The 9,485-nt window shown below is 69.1% G+C and overlaps 6 protein-coding genes across 6 annotated transcripts; 4 read left to right on the top strand and 2 right to left on the bottom strand.

The window, feature by feature from the left end:
* Positions 1-993: 993 nt before the first annotated feature.
* On the top strand, positions 994-2,039 carry BETA-CA (beta carbonic anhydrase; the record flags this gene model as incomplete). The annotated part of the gene is made up of 3 exons (XM_003060883.1): positions 994-1,047; positions 1,167-1,274; positions 1,402-2,039. The coding sequence occupies 3 exons, from the start codon at positions 994-996 to the stop codon at positions 1,951-1,953; spliced, it is 714 nt and encodes a 237-aa protein (XP_003060929.1). The 3' UTR covers positions 1,954-2,039.
* Positions 2,040-2,981: 942 nt separating this feature from the next.
* Positions 2,982-4,046, top strand: MICPUCDRAFT_41274 (uncharacterized protein; the record flags this gene model as incomplete). The annotated part of the gene is made up of 1 exon (XM_003060884.1): positions 2,982-4,046. The coding sequence occupies one exon, from the start codon at positions 2,982-2,984 to the stop codon at positions 4,044-4,046; it is 1,065 nt and encodes a 354-aa protein (XP_003060930.1).
* Positions 4,047-4,133: 87 nt separating this feature from the next.
* MICPUCDRAFT_60676 (uncharacterized protein) lies at positions 4,134-4,784 on the bottom strand (the record flags this gene model as incomplete). The annotated part of the gene is made up of 1 exon (XM_003061141.1): positions 4,134-4,784. One exon carries the CDS (start codon positions 4,782-4,784, stop codon positions 4,134-4,136), a length of 651 nt encoding a protein of 216 aa, XP_003061187.1.
* A 447-nt stretch (positions 4,785-5,231) lies between these two features.
* Positions 5,232-6,002, top strand: MICPUCDRAFT_60677 (uncharacterized protein; the record flags this gene model as incomplete). Its single annotated transcript, XM_003060885.1, has 1 exon — positions 5,232-6,002. The coding sequence occupies one exon, from the start codon at positions 5,232-5,234 to the stop codon at positions 6,000-6,002; it is 771 nt and encodes a 256-aa protein (XP_003060931.1).
* Positions 6,003-6,110: 108 nt separating this feature from the next.
* MICPUCDRAFT_60678 (uncharacterized protein) lies at positions 6,111-8,075 on the bottom strand (the record flags this gene model as incomplete). Its single annotated transcript, XM_003061142.1, has 1 exon — positions 6,111-8,075. One exon carries the CDS (start codon positions 8,073-8,075, stop codon positions 6,111-6,113), a length of 1,965 nt encoding a protein of 654 aa, XP_003061188.1.
* A 480-nt stretch (positions 8,076-8,555) lies between these two features.
* On the top strand, positions 8,556-9,446 carry MICPUCDRAFT_41277 (uncharacterized protein; the record flags this gene model as incomplete). The annotated part of the gene is made up of 1 exon (XM_003060886.1): positions 8,556-9,446. The coding sequence occupies one exon, from the start codon at positions 8,556-8,558 to the stop codon at positions 9,444-9,446; it is 891 nt and encodes a 296-aa protein (XP_003060932.1).
* Between the last annotated feature and the right edge of the window lie 39 nt (positions 9,447-9,485).

A 9,485-nucleotide genomic window follows, 5' to 3' on the forward strand; every position in this document is an offset into this window, starting at 1 on the left:
GTTTCGACTAAAAACTCCGGCATGTCGCTCAGCGGCGCGCCCGGGAGGTCGTCGCGCGTCGCGAGGTACCCGTTCAGCTCGCCCGCGAGGGCGAACGCGAGCGACCCGAGCGCGTTGGGATCCAGCGGCGTCGTCCCGGCGTCGACGTCGCGTATCGCGTCCAGGAGCGGCGCGAGGACTTCGCCGTCGCGCTCGGCGTCCGCCGGCGCCGCGTCGTCGGCGTCTTCGTCGTCGTCGGCGTCGCTCGGGTAGAGCCGGTCGAAGATGTCCGGCGGCGGCGGCGGTTTCGGCGGCGTCTCGTCCTCGGCGTCGTCCCAACTCGCGGTGGATTCTTCGACGGCGTTCGCGTACTCTGCATCCTCGTCGTCGCGCGTCGCCGTCGCCGTCGCCGCGTCGTCGTCGTTCGCGTTCGCGTTCGCGTCGTCGCCGTCTTCCGCCGCCGTCCGATCTTCCGGCGTCGACGCGTCCTCCGCGGTCGCGTCCGCGGTCGCGCCCGCCGTCGCGTCCGCGCGCTCGATCGTCGCGTCGGCGGTCGTCTCCGACTCCGACGCCGCCGTCGGCTCCGTCATCGCGCGCGCCGACGCGTCGCCGCGGCGCTCCGCGATGCCGACGATCTAGCTAGTTTTCAAAGACGCGACCGCACGACGCGCGGCGCGGTGCCGAACAGAACGAACCGTCGCCTCCCCGCGCGATCGATCCGAGCGAGGGATCCCCGGCGCCCTGTCCTCCGGTGATCCCCCGACCGAGCGAGATCCGCGCTCCGGGGCCTCCCCGAGAGAGCGTCCGCTCGTCGCCGTCGACGCGCCGCGGCGCGCGCGAGAGTCGGCGCGTCCGTTCGACTCGCGGCGTCCGATGAACAGATTGATGAAGTGACTCGCCGGCCTGGCACTCGCGCCGAGCCTCGGACTCGCGCACATCCAAAAGAGGGTCGTATCGCCGAGGACGAGTCACTTCCCGGGACGCCGTCCACGCGACACCCCCCGACCGGTCGCCATGTCGGCCGCTCTGAACGATCCGAAGATCGCGCACGTGCTCAGCGGGTACAAGGTTCGCGAACCCTCGCTTCGCTCGCGCGGAGCTCGGCGCGCGAGGACGACGACGACGTCGCGCGGATTTCTGATTCCCTCCGCTTCCCCCTCCCATCATCTCTTCCTTCGCTCGCGCAGAGGTTCCGCGAGAACGGCATGAGCGTCCTGTCCCCGAAGTTCGCGATGCTGTCCAACGAGGGCCAGAACCCGCACACGTGCCTCGTCGGGTGCTCCGACTCCAGAGCGGTGCGTCTCGCGTCGTCGCGCGCTCGCCCCGCCGTCCCAGCTCCCTCGACGATCGAATCGATTCGACGCCACCGGACCGCGGAATAATATGAATCTTTCTAAAGACATCCATCCCCTCCCTCCGCAGGACGGCGCGATCATCTTCGACACGGAACCCGGAGACATCTTCTCCGTGAGGAACGTCGCGAATATGATCCCCGCGTACAAGCCCCCGGGGGAGTCCACGGAGAACGGCGTCGTCGCCGCCATCGAGTACGCGGTCACCGCGCTCAAGACGCCGCTGCTCCTCGTGATGGGCCACTCGCAGTGCGGCGGGTGCGCGCACGCGCTGAACGTCGTGACGAAGAACCGCGACCTGTGCGTGGCGATGCACGGCGAGGGAGGCGTTCCCTCGACCGTCGACAGGTGGTGCTTCACGATGAAGGAGGCGGTGTGCGGCGTGATCGATAAGTTCGACCCGCAGATTCGCGGGCGGCAGCTCGAGCTCGAAAACGTGCGTCTGTCGGTGAAGAGGGTGTCGGAGTACCCGTGGGTGAAGGACGCGGTGAAGGCGGGGACATTGCAGGTGCGAGGCGCGTTCTTTCAGGTGTTCGACGGGAGGTTGTTCGTCCTCGGCACGGACGATGATTTTTACGACGCCGGCAGCGGCGGGAAGATGGCGGAGCGCGTGGGCTGGTGAGCGACGAGACGGACGGCGGTCGCGGTTCGCGTCTGGTCGTCGTGAGAATTTAACATCGCGTTCGCAGTCGTCGCGTTTCGTCTCGGTCGCCGCCGTCGTCGTCGTCGTCGTCTCGTCTCTTCGTCCATCGAGCGCGCTTCGCCCCTCGTCGCGATCAAAAGCACATCACGTCGTCCGCGCGCCTCACGCGTCGTCCTCGTCGCTGTCGTCGTCGCTCCACGCGTCCGCGAGCGCGTGCGTCGCGAGGTCCGGCGGCGTCGATGGCGGCGTCGACAGCGGCGCGCGAAAACTCGAGAGCCGTCGCCAGACGTCGTCTTCGCCGCGCGCCGTCGGCGTCGTCGCGTCGGCGTCGTCGCCGTCACTCGTGGTACGTCGGCGGCGGTTGAACGTGCTCGGGGGGAGGAACGGTCTCGGGACGCCGCGCGGTGAGGTCGGAAGCCGGCGGCGGCGACGTCAGGAAGAGAACAAAAGTTGGAGCAGAAGTTTGAAAAAGAGCACGAGAAGACAGAGAAGAGGGAGGAGAGAGGTGGTCGTCGTCGCCTTACTCGTGCCTTCCCAGCGCGACGGGCTGTGCAGCGACGGGCGCGCGAACGGGGTCGTGTTCACGACGCCGTCGATGACGTTCGACGCGCGCGGCGTCCGAGGGGAGGACCCGCCGTCCGTCGCCGCGGTGGACCCGAACGTCGTCTCCGGACGCGCGGGCGGCGCCCCCTCCGGGTTTAGGTCGTCGAGGGGGCTGCCGAACGCGCCGCGCTTCGCGGGCGTCGAGCAGTTCGGCGCGTCGGTCGGATCCGGCGGGCGGGCGCGCGCTCGCGCGGCGGCGTCGCGGCTCGCGCAGGCGCCCATGGCGTACTGTAGGCGCGGAGGGGGGCGCGCGGGGCGCGAGGGAGGAGTGCGGCGGCGGGGCGAAAACTCGAGGCTCGAGCACCTGGCTCGAGCAGCGAGTGCCAGGCTGGAGTGCCATGCCAGCTGTGTGTTCCTCCTCGTCGGCAACACTCGACGAAGCGCGAGCACGGCCGCCCGCCGCGATGACGTCGACCGCGTTCGCGCCGAGCCTCGCGCTCCGCGCTCGCGCGCGTCCTCCGCGCGCGTCCCGCGCGTCGTCGTCGCCCATTCGCGCGTTCTGGAGCGGCTTCGGCGGCGGCGAGAAGGACGCGGACGCGAAGGGGAAGCCGTCGTCTTCGACGCGAAAGGCGCCATCCGGGCGCGCGCCGGGGAAAGCGAAGCCGGAGGACGACGTCAACATGCCCACGGAGGAAGACCTCGCGCGCAAGGCGGACATCCCGATCATGCTGAACAACACCCCGCACCCGAGGGAGGTCCGACGGTGGTTCTACGACGACTGCGTGACGTCCGTGACGCGCGCGGTGACGGGCGAGGAACCGATGACGCGCGTGAAGGCGAAAGTGGAGTTCCCCGAGCTCAACGTCAACGGCGACGTGTACCGCGTCGGCACGCTGCTCGAGCTCGTCCGCGAGCTCGCGATGACGCTCGCGAAGGACGGCAAGCGCGTCCGCGTCTGCGTTCAGGGAAGCATGGGCGAGGGCGTGTTCCAAGGCTTGCCGCTGTCGTTATCCGGCGTGGCGAGGATACTTGACATGATGGACTGGGGCGACGCAGACGAGTTCATCTCCAGAGGCGCGATCGACGGCGACGTCCCGCAGCCGGAGGATGATTTCTTCATCTTGATCGCGCCGCAGAACATCGTCGGGTTCGCGGTGTTGCCGCGGATCATCGCGATGGAGGAGGCCGCGGGGGATCGCCCGATGATCATGATCAATCCTAAGCTCGACGACATCCAGAGCGCGGGGAACGTGATGTCGATCAGAGGCAGAGGGGAACGGCGCGAGTACGTCTCGACGTGGCGCGAAGTGTATCACTTCCGTTTGCTGTACCGCAAGCCGTACTTCTTCCCGATATACGGCGCGATGCGATACACGCACGACGGGAAGTGGGAGCTGTACAAAAAGTTTGGAAAGATGGAGAGCGAGGAGTACGTGTTGAAGCGCGCGTACGACACCGGCAGCGAAGGGATGCCGGGCGCGGGGGAGGTCACGAAGGTGATCTTGGCGAAAGGCGAGCGCAACGGGTGACGATGGCGAGTGGCGTGTTTTGATGATAGTGTTAGTGACGATGGCGAGTGGCGTGTGTTTCAGTCATCGGCCTCGTTTCGTCGGTTATTAAAACCCGCGGAACGCCGTCTTCTTCGCCGCCATGACCTTCTTCCGAGGTCCGAGAGGAAGCCCCAAGTTCTCCAAGTCCCTGTCCGTGATCGCCTGCAGTGCGGAGACGTCGATCTCCTGGGACTTGAACACGCCGACGTACTTCCCGAGGTCTAACCCGCGAAGGAAGCTCGCGACCTGCTCTTGCCCGCTCCCGGACCTCCCTCTCGGGGCGCCTCCGAGCGTGTTCCGCAAGTCCCCGCGAGACGCGCCGCCGCCGACGCCGCCGCCGACGAGGCGGACGACGCGCCCGTCGCTCTTCCCGCCGCCGAGGCGCGATCGCAGGTCGCCGATCCTCTCGCGCTTCTCCCCGACGGTGCCGCGCGACCCGGGGAACATGTCGTGCTTCCACTTTCCGTTGTTCGTCGTCACGCGTCTCACGACGCGCTCGGTGTTGGATCGGAATTTGGAGATCCCGCCCGTCACGCGGCTCAGCACGGAGACGCGCGACGGCCCGTCGTTCTTCTTCCTCGCGGCGCCGTCGCCGAACGCGCGCATCTTCCCGACGACGGACGCGCCGGTCGGGAACGCGCGCATCTTCCCGCCGCCGAACTTGCGCTTCGCGTCCTTATCCTTGCCGTCGCTCGAGGAGAACGTGAGGCGCGGCATCGTGTTACTCGGTTCTTTTGCCGCCTAAATCAGGCGAGATCCGACGGACAGACGGAGCGATCGATCTGCGCGGCCGCGAGCGAGGTGAGCCGGAGCGCGCGCGCGTGAGCCGTTCGCGAGGGAACCGCGGGATGACGGCGAACGGCGCGACGAACGAGACGACGCGTGTGGAGCGCGCGGGCGGAGTGACGGATCGGGGCCTCCTTCGCGCGGGAGATATTCTCGTGCTGAGTGGAGTGACGCGTTTCGGTGCTGCAACAACGACGACGTTTCGCGGTACCTTGAAGCTTCCTCCGCGACACTGTCCTCGGCACCCTGATGCTCGCCGTCGCCCGCGTCGTCGTCGGTGCCGTCCCTGCCGCGCTCACGTCCAGCGCTCGGCTCCGTCGAACCCCGCGCTCTCTCTCCCGCGCGTGCGCGGCGTCGACCGCGACGGCCGAGGGAGCGATGGAGGTGCATCAGTTCCCGTGCCTCAGCGATAACTACGCGTTCCTGCTTCACGACCCGTCCACGGGGTGCACCGCGGTCGTGGACACCCCCGAGGTGGCGCCGATCGAGGCCGCGCTGAGAGAGAAAGGATGGAAGCTGACGCACATCCTGAACACGCACTGGCACGGCGACCACACCGGCGGGAACGTCGAGCTGAAGCGCGAGCACGCGTGCGAGATCGTCGGCCCCGCGCGCGAGCGGAAGGGCGCGGACGCGATCCCGGGGATGGATCGCGCGGTGAGCGAGGACGACGTCGTCAAGATCGGGAACATCGAGGCGAGGGTCATCGACGTCCCCGGGCACACCTTGGGGCACGTCGCGTATTACTTCCCCGCCGAGCGGAAGGTGTTCGTCGGCGACGCGCTCTTCGCGCTCGGCTGCGGTCGAATGTTCGAAGGGAAAGCGACGCAGATGTGGAACAGCGTCTCGAAGCTGATGGCGCTGCCGAGGGAGACGGAGGTGTACTGCGCGCACGAGTACACGCTCGCGAACGCGAAGTTCGCGATGAGCGTGGAGCCCGGGAACGACGCGCTGAGCGCGAGGGCGAAGGAGGTGGAAGAGAAGCGAGCGAGAGGGGAGTGGACGGTGCCGACGACGATCGGACTCGAGTTGGAGACGAACCCGTTCTGTCGCCCGCACAGCGACGAGATTCGCAGGAACGTGGGGTTAGTGGACGCGGACGACGTCGCGGTGTTCAAGGAGACGCGGAAGCGGAAGGACAACTTCTGACCTGAAAGAACGTATTTTTGTTCGACTCGACGATGAAAAACTAAGTTACTCGAGCGCGCGAGCGCCGCGCGTCTCCGCGAAACCACCCGCCCGCGCGCCTCGCCTCGATCACGACTTGAAGTCTTCGTACTTGAGTCTTCCTCCTCCGCACACCCAATTCGGCCGCTTCTTCTCCGGCGGCGGCGGCCCCGTCCGAGTCCATAACCTCAGCTTCGGCTCCGCGGGCGGCGGCATCCCCCGCCTCGGAGGATCGATCCCGCGAACGCCGTCTAAAGAACCGAACCCGAAGGTGTCGAACCCGGCGCCGCCGCCGCCCGTCGACCGCGACGCCGGCGCGCTCTGCGGCCGCGCCCGAACGCCGCCGCGGACGCTCGCGGCGTAGTGCTTCATCCGTCGCTGACGGTCCATCCCCGGGGTGGATAAACGGAGCTGCTCGATCGCCGCGCCGACGACGAGCTTCGCGGATAACGGCCGTGCCTTATCCATTTCTGTCGTTTCCGCGTTCGGGGTCGCGAACCTCGCCCCGCTCTGCTTAAACTCCGGCGTGAGCTCCGAGAGCGTCGCCGCCGGCGTTCGCGCGGACTGCGACCGCGCACGCGGCCGCTGCCTCGACGCGGACGACGGCGTCGACGCCTCGCGGAGCGTCTCGTTCTCCCCGCCAGGCCGGCCCTCGTCCGCGACGTCCGCCTCCGCGGACGACGCGTCCCCGAGGGCGACGCGCCGCGTCGACGTCGACGTCGACGGCGACGGCGACGGCGACGGCGGACGGCACCGCACGCGCGTGACGTCTCGTCTCGTCAGCTCCACCGTCGTGCTCTGATCCATCTTCCGCAGCTTCGCGGACTCGACCGCGGCGTGCTTCATGTAGTTCAGCTCCTCCTGCGTCGTCGGCGTCCGCGTCACCGCGGCGCCGCCGACGGCGCCCTCGATCTCCGGCGGCGGCGGCGGGCGAACCTTCTCCCGCTCCTCCTTCTCCGCGACTTCGCGCTTCGCTCTTCGACGCAACAAAAATTCCCGCTCGTGCCCGTGCGTGAACGCGAGCGCGCGCGCAGCCTCTACCGCGTTCGCGCGCTCGACGTACGTCTCCTCCCTCGCGAGCGCGGCTCTCAAGATCCGCCGCTTCATCTCCCGCGAGCGTCTCTTCCCGTCGTCGTCGCCTTCGTCGCCCTTCTTCAACGTCGCCTTGAACTCCTTCCCCGGGACTTTCAAAACCTTCACCGGCCTCGTCCCGACGCACGCGACCGTGTACCGCATCGGCTCGGAGGACAGGACGCACCGCTCCCCGAACGCGTCCTTAGGGAGCAGCACGGCGACGCGTCGCGGCTCTCCCGGACCGCCGCGCGTTCGCGTCGTCCCGCGAGGATTCAATCCCCCGACGTTTGTTTTCGACGCCAGCCGCGCGCCGCCGCCCGACTCCGCCGCGGCGAGCGCCGCAATTCGCGCGGCTCTCTTCGCCGCGGCTCTCTTCGCCGCGGCGCCGCCGTCGCGCGCGCGGCTCGTCGCTTTCGACGACGGCAGCGCGAGCTCGGCTTCGATGCGCGCGCTCTCTTCCTCGCGTTCTCGCATCGCGGCGAGCTCCGCCGCACGTTCCTCTTCCTCGATCGTGACGCCGCGCAGGGACACGACGCACTCGCCCTCTTCGACGAGCCAGACGTAGTCCGTGGTCTCTCCCGCGCGCAGTAATACTTCCCCGGGCTGATGCACCGCCGCGACGGATCGCAGCGTCAACGCCGTGAGCGCCGCGCGTTCGCACTCGTGAAAGATTTGGCACGACGACAAGAACGTCGTCTTCGACTGATTCCCCAGCCACCCGTCCTGGTCCCCGAACGCTTTCCTTCGCGCGATCGCCGCGGTCATCACCGGCGACGGTCCCCCCGTCGCGGTGTCCTCCGCCGTATCCGCCGCGTCGGACGGTGACGCGTCGTTCGCGGGCGTCGTCGTCTCCGAGGCGTCCTCCGAGGCGTCGCCCCCGGGCGAGGGCGCGGAGGACGCGATCGGGGTGTCTCCGTTCGCGGCGGGGGACGCGGACCCGGGCGTGGACGGGAACTCCATCGGTCCCGTGGGGGACTCCATCGCTTCGGCGATGGGTTTCATCGCGCCGACGCGGTCGTGCGGCGCGTCGATGACGTCGTCCTGATGCGAGAGAGGGGGAGTGGGGAGGGGGGGGCGGGTGAGGAGACGCGGAAGAGAAGAAACCCAGCACACTTGAGAATGATGATGATCGCAATTGCGAAACGTCGGAGAACGCGACGCGCGGGGCGACCCCGCGCGCGCGCGAAGACGCGATCGCGGGTCGGCGGCGGGAAGATGCTCGGCGTACCATCGTCGCGACGTTGACGCGCGGGTCGAGAGAGTCGCGCCGCGCCGAACCCGCCCGGACGCGCGCGCGGAATGTGGTGCGGGTGTTGGCGCAAATCGCGCGTCGCTTCGCGTCCGACACGCGCTGCGCTCCGGCGCGCTGGTATCGGCGGCTCCTGTATGCACAGATCTCGGACGACGTGTCGCGCCCGGTCGACGACGTCCGCACTCGGCTCCCGCGCGGGGAGGGGCGCGATGGAGACGCTCCCCGCGGAGGTGCTGCGGTGCGTCTTCGACCGCTTACACTGGAGAGACCTCCTCGCGGTGTCCTCGTGCGCGACGTGGACGCGCGACGTCGCGGCGAGGGACGAGCGCGCGTGGGAGCGACGATGCCGCGAGCGCTTCACCGCGAGCGAGCTGTCGAGGCTGACGACGAAGACGGAGGAGGAGGACCGCGAGGCGCGCGCGTCGAGCGCGTCGAGCGCGTCGAGCGCGCCGCGGTCGTGGCGTCGACTCTTCACGCGCTCCGTGCGCGACGCCGTCGACGCGATCGACGCGTCGCGCCCGACGCTGATCGTCACGGAGTACAACGAGCCGACGCACTACTCGCGCGTGCGCTGGGCGTTCTCGCGATGCCGCGATCTCGCGCTCGCGGACCTCAGAGAGTTTATCCTCTCGCCGAATAGCTCGCGTCCCGGAGGCGCGCAGACGGACCCGGACCCGCCGCCGACGCTGCTCGTCCTCGCGGGGATGACCGCGATCCTCGCGAGGGACCACGCGTCGTCCTCGACCGCGGTCGTAGACGCGTTGCGCGCGGCCGGGGCCGGGGCCGGGGACGCGGCTGCAGCCGCGGACGCGCGCGACGACGTCGGCGCCAGACGCGTCAAGGTGACGACGTGGACGCTGGGACGGCTCGAGGGCGTCGGGTTCCGCCTGCGGGACGACGTCTTCGTCGTCGAGGGGAGCTTGGAGAGCCTCGCGAGGGATAACCCGAACGACGTGTGGAAGCGTCTCGGGCGAGGGATACGACACGAGACGCGCGACATGGAGATCGTCGTCGTTGGCCCGAGAAGGGCGCACTGGTGGAGCGCGCTCGGCGGCGGCGGCGGCGGCGGCGGGGGGGGGGGGGCGGAAGTCCGCCCCTGAGGCGAAACCACCGACGGGGGGGGGGGGAACCAAGCGGGA

This window comes from Micromonas pusilla, assembly GCF_000151265.4.
Source record: "Micromonas pusilla CCMP1545 genomic scaffold MICPUCscaffold_9, whole genome shotgun sequence".
NCBI lineage: Eukaryota > Viridiplantae > Chlorophyta > Mamiellophyceae > Mamiellales > Mamiellaceae > Micromonas > Micromonas pusilla.